This window comes from Geotrypetes seraphini, chromosome 2 (assembly GCF_902459505.1).
Source record: "Geotrypetes seraphini chromosome 2, aGeoSer1.1, whole genome shotgun sequence".
Lineage (NCBI taxonomy): Eukaryota > Metazoa > Chordata > Amphibia > Gymnophiona > Dermophiidae > Geotrypetes > Geotrypetes seraphini.
The window spans coordinates 288320459-288338581 of NC_047085.1; the positions used below are offsets into that span (position 1 = coordinate 288320459).

The 18123-nt window shown below is 47.1% G+C and overlaps 1 protein-coding gene across 1 annotated transcript in view; it reads right to left on the minus strand.

The window, feature by feature from the left end:
- TRIP13 (thyroid hormone receptor interactor 13) overlaps positions 1–18123 on the minus strand; it is a 178499-nt gene that overhangs the window by 158238 nt on the left and 2138 nt on the right. The window contains exon 3 of the mRNA XM_033929795.1: positions 1544–1709. Coding sequence (XP_033785686.1) covers positions 1544–1709 — 166 coding nt within the window. The remainder of the gene's footprint in view (positions 1–1543; positions 1710–18123) is intronic.

An 18123-nucleotide genomic window follows, 5' to 3' on the forward strand; every position in this document is an offset into this window, starting at 1 on the left:
ATATGCCTAAGAATGGAATCACCAACTACAATTGTCCTAATCCTTCCCTCTTGAGCAAAAACTCCTGAAGACACATCCTTAGTGAGAGAGGATATGGCATCTCCTGGTGAGCAAGTCCTGGCTATAGGATTACTTCCTACTTCACCAGAGTGATGCTCTCCTTTTAGGTGACCTCCCCTCTTGAAAGTGGCACAGGGGCTGCCAGACTGTAGGTGAGACTTCTCTATAATATCCCTGTGGGTCTCCTCTCTATCTCCCTCAGGTCCTCCAAATCTGCTACTCTAGCCTCAAGAGAACGGACTCATTTTCTGAGAGCTAGGAGCTCTTTGCACCAAGCACACACATATAGATATGAATTGGCAGTAAAAAAAGTTTTAACAAACGATAAATGGTTATCTCCCATATTGGTGAAAGGTTACCATACATGTGCAACTTAATGCAAAAGAACTGAAAGCACCCCTCTCACTGCTGAACTGCTGCCTGCATCTTAGTATTATTGAGCTTTTTAATAAATTAAAACTTGTTAAGGTATTACTAGGTTTAGATGCCAGTTCTGTGGGTGCCTGAGCACCCACAACATTTTTTCCTGTAAGTCTGGAGATCTGTGGCAGCAAGTTTCAAACTGCATAGCTATAAGAAAATGCAGGAAGGAAGTAAAATTGTATCCTAGTTACTGCCCCCCTCTCTCATCTCCTCCCCCCGGGGCACTCCACTCATCAGAAAAGTCTCTTATCTGTACCCTTCTCCTCTATGGTCAACTCCAGACTCCATCCCATTGCATGCAGTCTGGAACAAACTGCATGACTCGGTACATCAGGCTTCATCTCTGCCAGTATTGAAATCCAGACTCAAAGCACATTTCTTTGAAGCTGCTTTCAATTCTAAACTCCAACCCACCTGCTAAGCACCAATATCTGTCTTATCATTCCCTCTGTAATTCCCCCACCTGAGCAGTGTATTGATGCACCTTCTTGTCCAGTTTGTCTTGATAAGATTATAAGCTCTTTTAAGCAGGGACTGTCTCTTTTGTTTTGATATATAGTGCTGCATATGTTTACTAGCGCTATAGAAATGATTTGTAGTGGGATCTAAAAACAAACATATGTCAACATCAATGCCTAACCCTTGTCCATCTATTGAAAGTTTAGAAGTATCCTCAAACTACATGTTAAACAGTATCCTCAAAAGCCTGTCTGAAGGCAGAATAAATAATATTAATCTTCATATCTACCAAAATAAAAAAAACTTCCAGAGATAAAGAACTTAACAATTAAAGGTCATTCATAGAGTATATTCCAGGAGGATCTTATGAGTCAATGGGTTATTTGAACAGAAAAATCCATATGACCACTTGCCTGTTAGAACCAGTTAAATAACTTCTCCAACATAGGTAGGTACATCAAACATCAATAAACTAATCAAATCCAGAGGTACAGAAGAACTTACTGATAGCATCAATGAAGTTCTACTAGTTAGCCTAGCCAAAAGAAAATAATTCAATGACATTCTTAATATTTGAACAGTTAGCTAGCAGTGTTCTTACCTGTCTGTCTTTAAGTTTTAACTCAGTATCTACAATTGCCACAGATTCCACATTTTTTATCAGAAAACTATCATCAAAATCAGTCCAGGTATAATCTCCAAACACCATACTGTGCCTGTTCAATAGCTTCAAGACATGAGATTGTACTTCTTCTGTTTTTGCAGTGCTAGTAAAATAGCCAAAGAGATGACATTTGTAAACATTTTTGTTAAAATAAAAGTGATTTGTGTATGCTCAAAATTGTCAAAATGAGGTACTAAAAAACCCCACTAGAGAGATCCGTGTACAGTCATTAAGGAGAAATTTGCTAATTTTCTTTCTGTTAGCTTGTAGACTAGTATAGTTCCTTTACGGATGGGTAATATGCCTCACTGCTACCAGCAGGTGGAGACTCAGATCAAAACTTGTATATCAGTAGAGCATCCCCTCTTGCTACTCCAGTTTGCCGAATAGCCAAGCACAACCTAGGAAATTTCTTAACTGAAAAACAGTAAATGACACTCCAAACAGGAGTGCCAGAAAACAACAAACATCTTTAAACAATTGTTGGAACATCTATAGAACTTGATCCTGGAAGCAAAACATCTCCACAGCTCACCAGCTAAGCTAGCTGAGCCATCGCTGCTGTTCTTAATACTCTCCGGCCCTAGAAAAATACTAGAACCTGCAGAAAAATTCAAATTCTGCACACGAGCAAAAACCCACAAACACCGCTCAAAGACAGATAAGGTGGGGAACTATACCGGTCTACAAGCTAACAGAAAGAAAATTATCAGGTAAGAAACTAATTTCTCCTTCTGTATCGCTTGATAGACCGGTATGTTCCTTTACGGATGGGACGTACCAAAGCAGTACCCATCAAGGGTGGGACCCCTGAAGGGCTAACACCAGAACTCATTCACCGAATACCTCGTCCCGACACGCTTGAACATCTACAAGGTAGTGTCTGACAAAGGAATGCAGAGAAGACCAGACTGCAGCCTTTCAAGTATCTACTGGAGGCACTAGAGAAGATTCAGCCCAAGAAACTGCCTGACCCCTAGTGGAATGAGCCTTGAGAAATTCCGGAACAGGCTTCTCCAGAAGAGAAGAGGAAACAATAGTCTCCTTGATCCAGCGCGCAATAGTAGCCTTAGAAGCTCCCCTTTACGAGGACCCGCTAGAAGGACAAAGAGATGATCTGATTTCCTGGTCTCCTGGGTCCTCTGAACATAAGAGCGAAGGACCTGACTGATATCCAACTTGCGCAGCTGTCTCTGCTCAGAAGAGCCCTCCCGACAACCCAACACCGGGAGGACTACAGATTGATTGACATGAAAAGGAGAAACTACTTTTGGCAGAAAAGAAGGAACAGGACTCAAGACAACCCGCCCCCTAGAAAACTCCAAGAAGGGAGCCCTACAAGAGAAAGCCTGCAGCTCAGAAACACGTCTAGCTGAAGTAATGGCCACCAAGAAGACTGCTTTAAGAGTAAGGTCCTTCAAAGAGCAGCGCCCAACAGTTCAAAAGGAGGGCGCACCAGAACGGACAGAACCAGATTCAGATCCCAACATGGAGCAGAGGGTCGTACGGGAGACCTAAGCAACTTGGCTGCCCGCAAGTAGCAAATCACATCAGGAATGGCAGTCAAACACTGACCTTTCAAGAACCCCCCTAAAGGCTAAGGCCACAAGCTGAACCCGGAGAGAAGACCAAGCCAGTCCCCTATCCAGGCCATCCTGCAAGAAAGCACAGTTACTTACCATAACAGTTGTTATCCAGGGACAGCAGGCAGATATTCTCACACATGGGTGACGTCACTGACGGAGCCCCGCAGCGGACAGCCTCGAAAGCAAACTTGCTTGAAGATCTCGAGCTTTCGAGTGCTGCACCACGCATGCGCGCGTGCCTTCCCGCCTGAACTAGGGGGCGCGTCTCCTGTGAGGATCCTCAGTTCAGATACCAAGCCAAGAAGCCATCCAGGGGAGGTGGGAGGGTTGTGAGAATATCTGCCTGCTGTCCCTGGATAACAACTGTTACGGTAAGTAACTGTGCTTTATCCCAGGACAAGCAGGCAGCATATTCTCACACATTGGTGACCTCCAAGCTAATAAATAGGGATGGAGGGAAAGTTGGCAATTTAAGAAAAAAGATTTTGCAAAAGAAGAAGACCAGCCTGAGCATAGCAAAAAAATATGCAAGCAGCCATCCAATTGGAGATGGTACGCTTCGAGATAGGACATCCCAACCTATTCAGATCAAAAGAGATGAAGAGTTGAGGAGAAGTTCTGTGAGGTTGAGTGCGTTGGAGGTAAAAAGCCAAGGCACGTTTGCAATCCAAAGTATGAAGTGCCACCTCTCCCTGATGAGAATGCGGCTTTGGAAAAAATACTGGCAGAACAATAGATTGGTTGATATGAAATTCTGAAACCACCTTAGGCAATAATTTAGGATGTGTACGAAGGACCACCTTATCATGGTGAAAAACCGTGAAAGGGGGATCCGCAACCAAAGCTTGTAACTCACTGACATGTCAAGCCGAAGTGAGGGCAATCAAAAATACAGCTTTCCAAGTGAGATACTTGAGATGAGCCGTGTCAATAGGTTCAAATGGAGGTTTCATCAGTTGAGCTAGAACCACATTAAGATCCCAAACCACAGGAGGCGGTTTAAGAGGTGGATGAAGATTAAAAAGCCCTTTCATAAAGCGAGAAACCATGGGATGCGCAGAGAGCGGTTTCCCATCCAGAGGCTGATGAAAAGCAGCAATAGCACTAAGATGGACTCGAATAGAAGTAGATTGGAGGCCCGATTGGGACAAGTGAAGTAAATAGTTCAGAACTGAAGCTAAGGAGGAAGACATTGGATGAAGCTGACGACTGGAACACCAAGCAGAAAATCTAGTCCATTTATGGCTGTAACATTGACGAGTTGATGGCTTTCTGGACGCTAGGAAAACATCTCGAACAGACTGGGAAAATTGAGAAGAGTCTGCTATGTAGAAAAGTACCAAGCTGTCAAGTGGAGAGACTGTAGATTAGGATGAAGTAAAGACCCCTGACTCTGCGTGAGTAGTGAAGGAAAAACTGGTAGAAGTAGAGGCTCCCTGATGCTGAGTTGTAGAAGAAGGGAGTATCAGGGTTGTCTGGGCCACCGAGGAGCTATCAGGATCATGGTGGCATGTTCCGATTTCAGCTTGACAAGAGTCTTGAGAATCAGAGGAAATGGAGGGAAGGCATAAAGAAACTGATTCCTACAGTCCAGAAGAAAAGCATCCGCCTCGAGATGGTGAGGCGAGAAGATGCGGGAACAGAACAGAGGGAGTTTGAAGTTGCTGGGCGACGCAAATAGGTCTATCTGAGGGGTCCCCCATTGAAGAAACACTTGACAAAGTGTCCATTCGTGAGGTTGCAGCAGACGACTCAATTTGTCTGCCAGACAGTTCTGTTGACCTTGAATATAGACAGCTCTGAGAAAGATGTTGTGAGAAATCGCCCATTGCCACAACCTGAGAGCTTCCTGACACAGGGAATGAGATCCCGTTCCCCCCTGTTTGTTGACATAATACATGGCCACTTGATTGTCTGTCCAAACTAGAACCACCTGGTCGTGAAGAAGATGAAGAAAAGCTTTGAGAGCAAGGAAAATCGCTCTGATTTCCAACAGATTGATATGACACCGACGATCTGTGGACTTCCACAACCCTTGCATACGGAGACCATCTACGTGGGCACCCCACGCATAGGTGGACGAGTCGGTTGTGAGCACTTTCCGATGAGGAAGATCGTGAAAACGCAAACCTCTGGAAAGATTGGAAGAGAGCATCCACCAGCGGAGAGAATTCTTCAACAAAGGAGTCACCGCTATTCAACGAGAAGGTGAGTCCAGAGCTTGTTGCCATTGAGACGCCAGGGTCCACTGAGGAATGCGAAGGTGAAGTCTGGCAAGAGGGGTCACATGAACCATAGAGGCCATGTGGCCAAGCAGAACCATCATTTGACGGGCAGAGATGGTCTGAAGACAAGACACCTGCTGGCAAAGGCGAAAGAGGGTCTCCTGACGGTTGAGTGGAAGGAACGCTCTCATGCTGACAGAATCCAGAGTCGCACCAATAAATTGAATAGACTGGGCCGGAACCAATTGAGATTTGGGAAAATTGACATGGAACCCCAGACTTTGAAGAAATGTAATAGTCTGATGGGTCGCTGCAATAACCTCTGGAAGAGAAGGGGCTTTGATAAGCCAATCGTCGAGGTAAGGAAAATCCTGAAGACCTCGAGAGCGTAGAGCCGCAGCCACGACTACCAAACACTTGGTGAACACTCTTGGGGAGGCTGCCAGGCCGAAGGGAAGAACCCTGTATTGAAGATAGAGATTCCCCACTTTGAATCCGAGATATTTGCGAAAGTTTGGATGAACAGGGATACGAGTATAAGCCTCTTTGAGATCCAGTGAGCACATCCAATCCCCCCGATCCATGAGGGAGTACAAGGTCGGTAACGAGAGCATGCGAAACTTCTCTTTAACCAGAAATTTGTTGAGGGCTCGAAGATCCAGAATGGGTCGCAAATCCCCCGTCTTCTTGGGCACCAGGAAGTATCTGGAGTAGAACCCCCGATTGTGCTGGGGAGGAGGGATCTCCTCCACCGTTCGAAAGCGAAGCAGTGCCTGAGCCTCCTGAAGAAGAAGGGGGAGTTGCGAGGAACTGGAAAGACACTCTCTTGGAGGGTGATCTGGGGGCACCTGAATCAGGCGCGGATGATGGTCAGAACCCATAGGTCTGATGTAATGTTTTCCCAACTGGAATAAAAAAGGGAAAGACGACCTCCAATGGGCAGGGAAGAATTTGGATGCAAGGAGGTTGGAATGCTCAAGGCTGGACCGTCAAAAAGACGGAGCCGGTTTCGCAGGAGCAGGAATCTGAGGCTTCTGAGGACGTTGTTGTTGAGGCCGCCGAGGAGGAGGACGAGAAAAAGCTGGAGTGGTTTTCATAGGATATCGGCGAGCAGGAGGTTTGTAAGCTCGAGTTGTAGAAGGTTTGGGCTTCGGCCGAAGTAGGGAGGCAAAAGAGCGCTCATGTTCAGAAAGCCGTTTCGTGGCCGCCTCAATGGAATCGTCAAAAAGTTCATTGCCTTGACACGGTAAGTTGGCCAGACAATCCTGCAAGTTAGGGTCCATATCGACTATCCTAAGCCAGGCTAGACGACGCATGACCACTGCAAAAGCCGAAACCCTAGAAGATGCCTGCAACATAAAAAGCCTCAACTGGGAAAGAGTTTGAAGGATCTGTTTAAATTCAGACAGACGGTGCTTGGACAAGTCTGGATAAAAGAATGGCAACAACTTCAAAAAATGGTTAAAGTAGGATGTAAAGACATAGTTGTAATTTAATATCCTGTTCGCCATCATAGAATTTTGATACAGTCTACGACCAAATTTGTCCATAGTACGTCCTTCACGACCAGGAGGGACAGTTGCAGACACCTTAGATGGATGAGCCTTCTTAAGGGAGGATTCCACCACCAAAGATTGATGGGAAAGTTGCGACTTTTCAAAATCCTTACAGGGGACAGTACGATAACGTGACCGTGACCGAGTATGGTGATTCCATATTACGGATGAAAGTCTGCTTAAGCACCGGTGTCATAGGGAGCCGCAAAGTCTCCTTAGGAGGATGTGGAAACTCCATGTCCATATTCTGGGTTATATTTTGAATCTAAGTGTAATTCTAAATGAAGAGCTTGACCCATATTATAGACAAATTTGGCAAAGGAAGACGATTTTGAAGAAGCTTCCTCAGGGGAGGCAGACCTGGAACAAGGGGCTACAGAATAAGAGGGCGAAACCTCACGTGAATATTGTGACACCGGCTCCGACTCTACCCGCACTGTCACTGAAGAAGCCCCACTACCAGTTTGTGGTGGAGTAAAGGAATGTTTCCTTTTCAGACCCCTCGATGGAGATGTTCTCGGAGTAGAATGCCTCGAAGCTGGAGGAGAAACATTCCGAAGTAAAGACCTCAAGGGAGGGGTCCTCGACCTCGAATGCCTCGAAGACACAGAAGAGGCAAGCTTCGACTCAGAACGAGGAAGGTGCCTCGAAGAAACCTCCGTAGGCCTCGAGCTCATTGAAGTGAGATGTCTCGACGGCTTCGCTCGATGCTTCGGATGAGGCAAAGAGGATCTCGAGGTAAGATCCGGCGAGAAATCAGAGGAAGAAACTCTTTTACGAGACCTGCTCTGTGGATGGTGTATCAGGGTCTCAGGTTGCTGCTCAGGCTGGTCTACCCGAGGCAAAGTCGAAGAGGAGCCAATTGAGCCACAATGGAAGAAATTTGCGTAGTCAAGATGGACTTGAGCATATCCTCAAACATTGGCACCGAGACCAAAGGATTCTGTGGCACAGGTGCTCCCGTGCGCTCCAAGGAGGGCGACCTCGATTTAGAGTATTCCCGAGACTTGGAGGCATGTTTTGCAGAAGGTCTCGAGGATAGAGTGGCACCCGGAGCCCCGGGGAGCGTGGAGAGAGACTCTGGTGGCTATGGTACCTGGAAAGGAAGCAGGAGACTTACCCCCAAAAGCAGGCTTCGAGGACGAAATCAAAGAGGCCTTCGAGGCCGAGGACCCTGAGGTCTTCGAGGCCGAGGCCGAGGCTGAAGTAGGTGTCAAGGGCGAGAGCTTCGCGCCCAAGGTTGTCCCCGATGACGAGGCCTTTGGTCCTGAAGGCGTCGAGACAGTCAGGGCCGAGGCTTTTTCAGGCTCCATGTGAAAGTTGATGAAACCTGTCACAGCGGCGGCGAAAAGCACGAGGTTGAATGGTTAGACAGCGATCACAATCCTCTGGACGATGACTGCCACCCAAAGAAACCATACACCGACTATGAGGGTCAGTGATAGAAATCGTCCTGCTGCACTGGTAGCAACGTTTAAACCCGGTTACAGGCCGGGACATAGAAAAAATAAAGTCCGTAGTGGAAAAGTAGAGGGCCTAGGCCTAAGCCCTCAAAACCGGACGAAACAAAAATAAAGAAAAAGTATATTTATTTATTTTTTTATTTTTTACACGAAAAAGAAAAAGGAATGAATCCGGAGCACAGCGACCAAAGAAAAAACTGTAGCCGCGGTGAAGAGAAGGCAAATGCTGCAGAGCCAGAAGAACAAGTCTTCTCAGCTCTGCGGAAAACGAATAACTGAGGATCCTCACAGGAGACGCACCCCCTAGTTCGGGCGGGAAGGCACGCGCGCATGCGCGGTGCAGCACTCGAAAGCTCGAGATCTTAAAGCAAGTTTGCTTTCGAGGCTGTCCGCCGCGGGGCTCTGTCGGTGACGTCACCCATGTGTGAGAATATGCTGCCTGCTTGTCCTGGGATAACTTTAAAATGTCAGGCAGTGAAGCGTGAAAAGAGACCACTCCACGCGCATCGCACCACTCTTTAAATAGACACCAAACCCTCACATAAGTCTGAAAGGTAGAAAGCCTCTGGGACCTCAAGAGCGTTGAGATCATCTTATCTGAATACCCCTTCTTATCTAGGTGACCCCTTTCAAGAGCCAAGTCTTAAGACAAAAGGGACCCGGATCGAACATTGGAATGGGACCCTGAGTTAGAAGGTCGTCTAAGAGAGGCAGAGGAAGAGGATCCGCCACCAGATGCCTCATCAGATCCGCTTACCAAGGTCGTCGAGGCCAATATGGAGCCACCAGAACCACGAGGCCCGGACGGCGAATTATGCAGAGAAGAACTCTGCCAACCAATGGCCACTGAAGAAACACATACAACAGCCCCTCTGCTGGCCATGGTTGAACCAGAGCATCAAGGTCCTCGGCCTGACCATCTCTATGATGACTGAAGAAGAGGGGCATTTTGGCGTTGACACTTGTGGCCATCAGGTCTTTGAGGGGCCGACCCCAAGATTGCACTATCAATTGAAAGGCCACAGGGCTTAGACACCACTCTCCGGGATCTAGCACGTGACGACTCAGGAAGTCTGCCTGAATATTCTCCACTCCAGCTATGTGGGATACTGAGATCTCTTCAAGGTGGGACTCCGCCCAGACCATGAGCAGAGTTGATTCCTGCGCCACCAAAGTGCTCCTGGTGCCCCCCTGATGATTGACATCGGCCACTGCCGTGGCATTGTCCAACAGAACCCCATCAGAAAGGATTGGAAGGCTAGCAACACCAGACGGATGGCTCTGTTCTCCAAAACAATGATCGACCAAAAAGCCTCCTCCGTGGACCAGATGCTCTGAGCTGAGTGACCTAGAAGACTGAGAAGACTGAGAAGACTGGCAGCCGTGAGCAGCACCGTCCACTGCGGCTGATCCAGACTCACCCTTTGTACAAGATGGGGGGTCTGAAGCCAACAGTGAAGACTGCTCTGAGCTAAGCCCGGAAGCGGAACAGGGTGATCCAGACTGTGCCTCTGAGGTGACGACCTCCGAAGAAGAGCATACTGAAGAAGATGCACATGGGCCCGCAACCACCTTACTACATCAAGGGAGGCCGCCATCGACTCCAAGACTTGGAGGAAATCCTGTGCCCGAGGACACCGGGACATCATAAGCAGGCAAATTTGAGATTGCAATTTGCTTACCCGGGCCTCCGGAAGCAAGACCTTCCCCAAGGAGGTGTTGAACAGGACCCCAAGATATTCCAGGTGCTAAGATAGAGACAACCGGCTCTTTGCAAGGTTGACTACCCATCCGAGCGACTGCAGAAACTCTACCACCCGAGTGCTCTCCTGGAACGACTTGGCTCGAAACAACCAGTCGTCCAGATAAGGATGAACAAGAATGCCCTCTTTGCGCAACGCCACCACAACGACCACCATCACCTTGATGAACGTCCGCGGAGCCGTGGCCAGACCAAAGGGAAGAGTACAGAACTGATAATTGTACCCCAAGATTGCAAAGCGCAGAAAGCGATGGGAGGTCTGAATAGGAATGTGTAAGTAGGCCTTGGCCAGATCTAGAGAGGTCAGAAAATCCCCCGGCTGAACCGCCAGAATCACAGACCGCAGAGTTTCCATGCGGAAGGAAGGCACATGAAGAGCCCTGTTGACTCCATTCAAATCCAGAATGGGTCGAAAGGTCCCTTCTTTCTTTGGCACCACAAAGTAAATTGAGTACCAACCTGTGCCCTACTCCAGCGGGGAAACTGGAACCACCGCGTGAAGATCCAACAATCTTTGAAGGGACTGGCGAAACGCCTGATGCTTCCATGCCACCTGCGAGGAAGAAGTGAGAAAATGGTCTGGCAAAGACCTGGCGAACTCCAGAGCATAGCCGTCCCAGATCACTTCAGTGTTCTCCCTAGGGCCTTTCAGCCGGGCGATCCGCCCGGGTAATTTAGATGACCGCCCAGCTAAATTCTGCTGCCGTCGCTGCTGCTCAACATTAAAAAAAAAAAAGCCGACTTGAAGATGTCACCTTAGCCCGTAGCGAACTTATGCTCTGGGGCTCTAACGTGTGTGTGCCGGCTTCCCTTCTCTTCCCTCTGAAACCGGAAGTTATGTCCGGGGGGAGGGAAGAGAAGGGAAGCCGGCACGCACATGTTACATCCCCGAAGCATAAGTTCGCTACGGGCTAAGGTGGGAGACAGGTCAGTGAAGCTTTCCATTTGCTCTTCTTGCTGCCGGGTCCTGCCTACTTTCAGTTTCCGTGAAGGCAGGACCCGGCAGCATTTTCCCCAATCGATTGTGATCTTGGGCCGATCAGCCTTCTTCTCCGACGGCAGAATTGACATCGGAGAGAGGAATGCTGGTCGGCTCGAAGTAGGGAGAGCTTGGGGGGGCAGTGGCCAGCGGCTTTGGGGCCTGTTCCCTGATGGCAGTGAATTGGCAGTGGCTTGGGGGAGGGCAAGGAGAAAGAAAGTAAGAGGGCAGGAAGAGAAACAGAAAAAAAGAAAGGGGGCATGAAGAGAGAAAGAAAGAAAGGGCAGGAAGAGAGGAAGAAAAAGTTGGGGGGAGGAGAATGAGGTCAGGAGGAGAGGAAGCATACAGGCTGAAAGAAGGGAAGAAAGATTGGATGCACAATCAGAAGAAGAAAGTGCAACCAAAGACTCATGAAATCACCAGACAATAAGGTAGGAAAAATTATTTTATTTTAAATTTACTGATCAAAATGTGTCTGAATTTATATCTGCTGTCTATATTTTACACTATGGTACCCTTTTACTAAACCGCAATAGCGTTTTTTAGCGCAGGGAGCCTATGAGCGTCAAGAGCAGCGCTGGGCATTCAGCGCAGCTCCCTGCGCTAAAAACTGCTATCGTGGTTTAGTAAAAAGGGAAGGGGTATATTTGTCTATTTTTGTATGGTTGTTAGTGAGATGACAGTGCATAGAGTCATTTGCTTTGACCTCTTTGAGAAAACCCCGGAATAGGAATGATTATTAACATTTTCTCTGCGTACAGTGTGCTTTGTGGATTTTTTTTAAATTTTATTGTTGGTAGATCATTCTGACTTGGTCATTTTAAAAGTAGCTCACAAGCCCAAAAAGTGCTCTAGAACATCGCTCCTTAGTTTTATCAAGTGGTGCAGTGAGGGGCCAGCACTTTACATCTTATCATCTCATTCTTTCTTTTTTCTCCTCATGTACAGAACGGTTCTTTATTCTAAGCAGCTCTGGCACTAACTGTACTACGGGTGCCTTATGCTACTTTCATTACCATTTGCAGTCAGGTTCGGCATTTTAACATGGTTTGGGGTTTTTATTTAGTTTTTCACCAGTATTTTCATTTATTTATTAAAGCAGCATTTTTTAACAGCCTGATGCCCCTCCCCTATTAGTGTGCATTCAATCCACTGCCAACACTTTTTTGGCATCTCTTTCAACGGATCAAATATCATAGCCCCACTGTCACGTGTTCACATTTATTCTGCATACGAGTTTATGTCATCAGTGCAGAGACCTTTTTGGTAAATCCATTTTACTTTCCTTTTTTACTTTCCCGAGTGCTGTGGTTTTATTCTTTGGTTTTAATAGAAGCTCATTTGTACAATAATTTAGATCACAGGTGTCAAAGTCGGTCCTCGAGGGCCAGAATCCAGTCGGGTTTTCAGGATTTCCCCAATGAATCTGCATGAGATCTATTTGCATGCACTGCTTTCAATGCATATTCATTGGGGAAATCCAGAAAACCCGACTGGATTCCGGCCCTCGAGGAGGGACTTTGACACCCCTGATTTAGATCTTTCCCAGGTTCACTTTTCATCTACCCGGTCGGCTTGTCTTTGAGCTACTATCGGCTTATATTTTCAAGATACACTCTGTATTATCAGCTGTTCATTTCCCATATGTTTACTTTTGCCCTATTTAGGTCTATATAGTCTAGGCCAGGGGTGCCCACACTTTATGGGCTTGCGAGCTACTTTTATAATGACTAAGTCAAAATGATCTACCAACAATAAAATTTAAAAAAAACACAAAGCACACTGAAAGGCAGAGAAAATGTTAATTATTCATATTCCGGGTTTTTTCAAAGAGGTCACGGCAGATGACTCTATGCAATGTCACCTCAGTAACAAAATACAAAAATAGACAAATACACTCCCTCCCTTTTTACTAAACCACAATAGTAGGTTTTAGCACAGGGAGTTACGCTGAATGTCTCGTACTGCTCTCAATGCTCATAGGCTCCCTGCGCTAAAAAACGCTATTGCGGTTTAGTAAAAGGGAGCCATAGTGCAAAATATAGACAGCAGATATAAATTCTCAAAACCGACACATTTTGATCACTAAATTGAAAATAAAATCATTTTTCCTACCTTTGCTGTTTGGTGATTTCATGAGTCTCTGATTGCACTTTCTTCTTCTGACTGTGCATCCAATCTTTCTTCCTTTCTTTCAGCCTCCTGTATGTTTCCTCTCCTCCAGACCTCATTCTCTCCCCCAACTTTTTCTTTCTGTCTCCCTGTCTGCCCCCTTTCTTTCTTTCTCCGTGCCCTCCCCCAAGCCACTCGGTTTGCTGCCACCGCCATCGTGGATCAGCCCCCAAGCCACCGCCATCCCAAGCTTTCCCTGCAGAAGCGTCGCGCTGACCAGCATTCCGCTCCCTGACGTCAATTCTGACGTAGGAGAGAAAGTTCCGGGTCAACAAGGCATTTATCATCATTCCATCCAGCCTGAGCCCCATCTCTCCTTGATCCAGCATTTCCCTTCTGTGTCTGTCAGAATTACCATTCCACCTATTTTCCAGCATCACCCTTCTTTGTGTCCATCTCACCTATATCCCTATCTCACCACTTTTTCAGAATCTTCATTTGTCTCTGTCCTTGTCTTTACCCCATGTTCACCATTTGCCCTTTCAATGTCTTTATCTTCCCCCCCATACTTTTTCAGCATTACTTCTATGTCTCTATTTCACCTCCTCTTCATGTCCCCTCTGTATCTCTATCCTTATTCAGTAGGTCCTGCTTACTCTTTCTCTTCTTTGTGTCACTATCTCCATTTTCAGCTTTCCCCCCTTTTCCTTTGTTAATGCACCCTGTAGCCAGAATCTTTCCACCCTCCCTCCACTCCGGCCCAGCCCAGTATGAAATATTTCCTTTTGTTTCCCTCCCCTCTCTCTTTCTCTCTCTCTTCTGCTCCCTCACCCACGAGTCCTGCATCTGGCCCTCTCCCTTCTACCTGCACCTGGCAAAACCCCCCTGCTCCGCGGCTCTCTTAAGCAACTCGTTAGCAGCGGTGATCAAGACAAGCTGCCGACATCGAGGCCTTCCTTCTACGAGTCCCGCCTTTGTGGAAAAAGGAAGTTGAAACAAGCGGGACTCGCAGAGGGTAGGCCCCGACGTCAGAAGCTTGTGTCGATCGCTGCTGCTGAGTTGCCGAAGAGAGCCGCGGAGCAGGGGGTGTGGCCGGAAGCAGGTAGAAGGGAGAGGGCTGCTGGAAGAGGTAGAAGTTCCGGAGTATGACACCGATCCGGGCCAGGATAATTTCTTTTTCAGGCTGTTGCTGTTGCTGCCGCCGCCGCCACGCCACCCCCCTCCCCCCCCCCGAAATGGCAAAAACAGCCTAATGCCCGGCGTCGGCGTCTTTGACGTCGGGGAGAGGAAGGCTGATAGGCCCGGTAGATCGGGACGGCAACACGAGTCTATCACAGAGCCCGGGATGGGCTCTGCGATCGACTCACGTTGCCTTCCTGAGCTACCGGTCGATCGCGATTGACGCATTGGGCACCCCTGGTCTAGGCATACTGTTTGTAATCAGCCATCATTTTAAGTATGTATATGCCCTATTTTAGGGGGGGGGTTAAGTTCTTTTAGCATGTTATTTTATTAATTCTGAGTTCGGTGTTACAATATGTTGTTCTTGGTTTTTAGTTTACACATTATTTATTCTTTTCTATGACATGTTCTTATCGTAATTTTACTCAAAAGTATAAATAGGTATCCATATTCAAGTTTCATCACGGTGCTCTGGTTTTGGCTCCAGTATTTGTCACTTCCGTTCACCAGATCTGGCTATCCGTTACCGTCTCATATTTTAAAGACTCACTCGTTATAATTAGCGGTGATCCACACGGTCTCTTCGTAATGGGCATGTCCGATTTTAGCATTTGGATCTTAGTACTATGGGTTTGGTCTTTTCTGGTTTCCTTTCTATAGTCTGCTTTTCGTCTGGAGTCTTTTGAGTTTAGAATTACATTTTATGATATATTTTTGTGGTTATAATTCTATGACATGTCTAAATCGGTCAAGTTATCCATTCTTTCTATTATTTTTTGTCCCCTCATACAGTGGTAAACCGCCCCGGGTGCCAACCCTAGGGGGGTACACAGCCGGCTGGATCCAGAACCTTCCAAGCTGCTCTAAATGGCACCTGCACCTCATCACGGCTGCCGTACTTATTCTGAAGCAGAGTCAGCAGACGCACTGAAGTGCAGGAAGGTCCCGCGATGACTGCATTTGCCGCCTCTGCCTCCGGAAGACGTAAGTGACGTCGGAAGAGGAGGACCGGCAGCTGCAGTCATCGCGGAACCTTGTGGCAATTCCCTGTGTCTGCCGGCCCACCCCCTCCAACGTCACTTACATCTTCCAGAGGCAACAGAAGCAGTCATCATGGAACCTTGCTGGTTTGGAGGGAGAGAGGAGTATAGAAGGTTGGTGGAGGGAGAAAAAGGAGGTAAGGGTGGTGGAGGGAGAGAAAGGGGGCAGATGCTGATGGAATTGGTGTGCAGGGAAAGGAGAGAGAGACATAAGGGGGAAGGATACTGGATGAAATTGGGTTGGAGGGAAAGAAAGGGGGCAGATGCTGATGGAAGTGGGGGGAAGGGAGAGGAGAGAGTGAAATGCCAGACCATGGGGGTGTGGGAGAGGGAAGGGAAGAAGAGGAGAGAGATGCCAGACCATTGAAGGAGGGAAGGGAAGAAGATGGATGCCAGAATAATAGGGATGAAGGGAGAGATGGAAGGGGAATACAAGGAGAGAAGATGCCATATAGAAGGGGCAGAGAGACGGTAGACAGTGGATGAAAGGAAGAGAGTGTCAAGACTATGAGGAAAGCAGAAACCAGAGAAGACAATGTAGAAAAAAGTTCTATTTATTTATTTTTTTGCTTTAGGGGAGATGCATCACTGTTTCTGTGGTGTTGCATTGTATGCAGAGTCCAGCTTCTTGGTGGTTCAATTTAACCTTTGTCTACATTTTTCAATTTTATCCCCCCTTTTACAAAACTGTAGAGTGTTTTTTTTTTTAGCAGCGATGGGCCATGGTGGTAATTGCTCAGAATTCTATGAGAGTCTGAACTGTTACCACCATGGCTAAAAACCACATTACAGTTTTGTAAAAGGGAGAGGGGTTAGTTTGTGATTACATATTCCATACTAGGCAGGTGTGTTCGAAAGACATGGTTTTCAGTTAGGATTGACTGTGTAGGATTGATCTGTACTAGTTTGGCTTGTTTAGTTTTACAATGGGTGTATTGATGTACTGCTCACTGCAATATGTAAGATGCCTTTTCCTAGGTACACTCTTGTTACTAAAAATCATGTTTTTCATACAGATGGGGGGGTGTCAAAAAATGATGGGCCTCGAGTGTCACATATGCTAGGTACGCCACTGCTTTCATAGTTTATATCTAATCCACAAGCCTGCTTTTAGGACCTACAGGGTATGTATCCCTCTGATTCATGACAATTTCACTTCTCATGATATCTTATCCATTCTTTTTATTATACAACTGCCCAGATAAGCATCATTCTTTGACGTGATTGGACCTTGAAAACTAACAGCATCAGTGTTCTTCCCAGAAATTTTTTCCAGCCCATGAAAAACATTTGCTGCATTTAGTGTGCCACAAAAAACATTTGCTCCGTTTAGTGTGCTGGAGCTAAAAAAGTTTGAGAGACGCTGCTCTATACCATTTGAAAGAGGGCAAATATCTAATTATTCACTTCTAGAATTGGATACTTCTTAAATTTAATATATATATTATGGAACAAGTGTCAAACCTTAAGAAAGGCAGTCATATTGAGCATTGGAAAATAACTAATAATAATTAACTAATACAAATAGTACACATTTAGGGCTCCTTTTACTAAGCTGCGATAGTGGTTTTACCGCGCGCTTAGCTTGCACAGAATTGCCGCACATGCTAGATGCTAACGCCAACATTGAGCTGGCGTTAGTTCTAGCCGTGTAGCGTGGCAATTCTGCACGCGCTAAAAACGCTATTGCAGCTTAGTAAAAGGAGCCCTTAATTTTTCCCACCACCAAATTTCCCTGTTCCGCCCCACCCGGCTACTTTTTCATGCCACTCGGCTGGAAAAAAATTTCTGGGGAGAACACTGCACTTCCAGAACCCACTGATCGGACGTGATGTCTGCCCACTGTGGATAAAAGTCTCTCAACCGGGCACCCACCGAAACCAAGAGAGGTGCCGGCAAGGAGTGATTGTGCAGGACGGGCGGAAGGGGACCCGGTGGGGCGCTACCTGCACTCCAGCGAGCCCCACAAAAGGACTACATGTGTTGGAAGAACCTGCCTCTTGGAAGCCCAGGAGACTGAAAAGAAGCAGCCCCTCGACCGGAGCAGAAACGACAGAAATCACTCCCACGAGTAGCGCCGCCTCAAGCCAGCGACCTGGGCCTATCCTCAGGCAAACGAGGCACTTTAGAATCAGTGAGAATCTGAACCAACTTGTCTAGGTCCTCCCCAAACAAGAAAGATCCTTTAAAAGGAACCTTCGTCAACTTAGCTTTGGACGCCGAACCCGCCAACCAAGCGCGAAGCCACAAGGTATGGCTTGCTGCCACTCTTAAGGCCAGAGACTTGGCACAAGCTTGCAAGAGGTCATGCACGGCATCCGAGAGATAACAAGCACCCAATTCAATTAAGGCAACTTCTAGCCTTAGCAAGTCCCAGTTCTCAGATTAATCATCAAGTACATGCCCAAGCCACCAGCAAGCCACACATAGCCGCTGGACCGACAGAGCTGCCACATCAAAACTCCATTTAAGGAGGGACTCCAACTTACGCTCCTCCGGGTCCTTCAAGGCCACACTGCCCTCAACAAGCACAATATGCCGCTTAGAGATGGTCGAGACCACCACATACACTGCAGGCGACTTCAGATTATCTCTATCCCCTTCCGGAATGG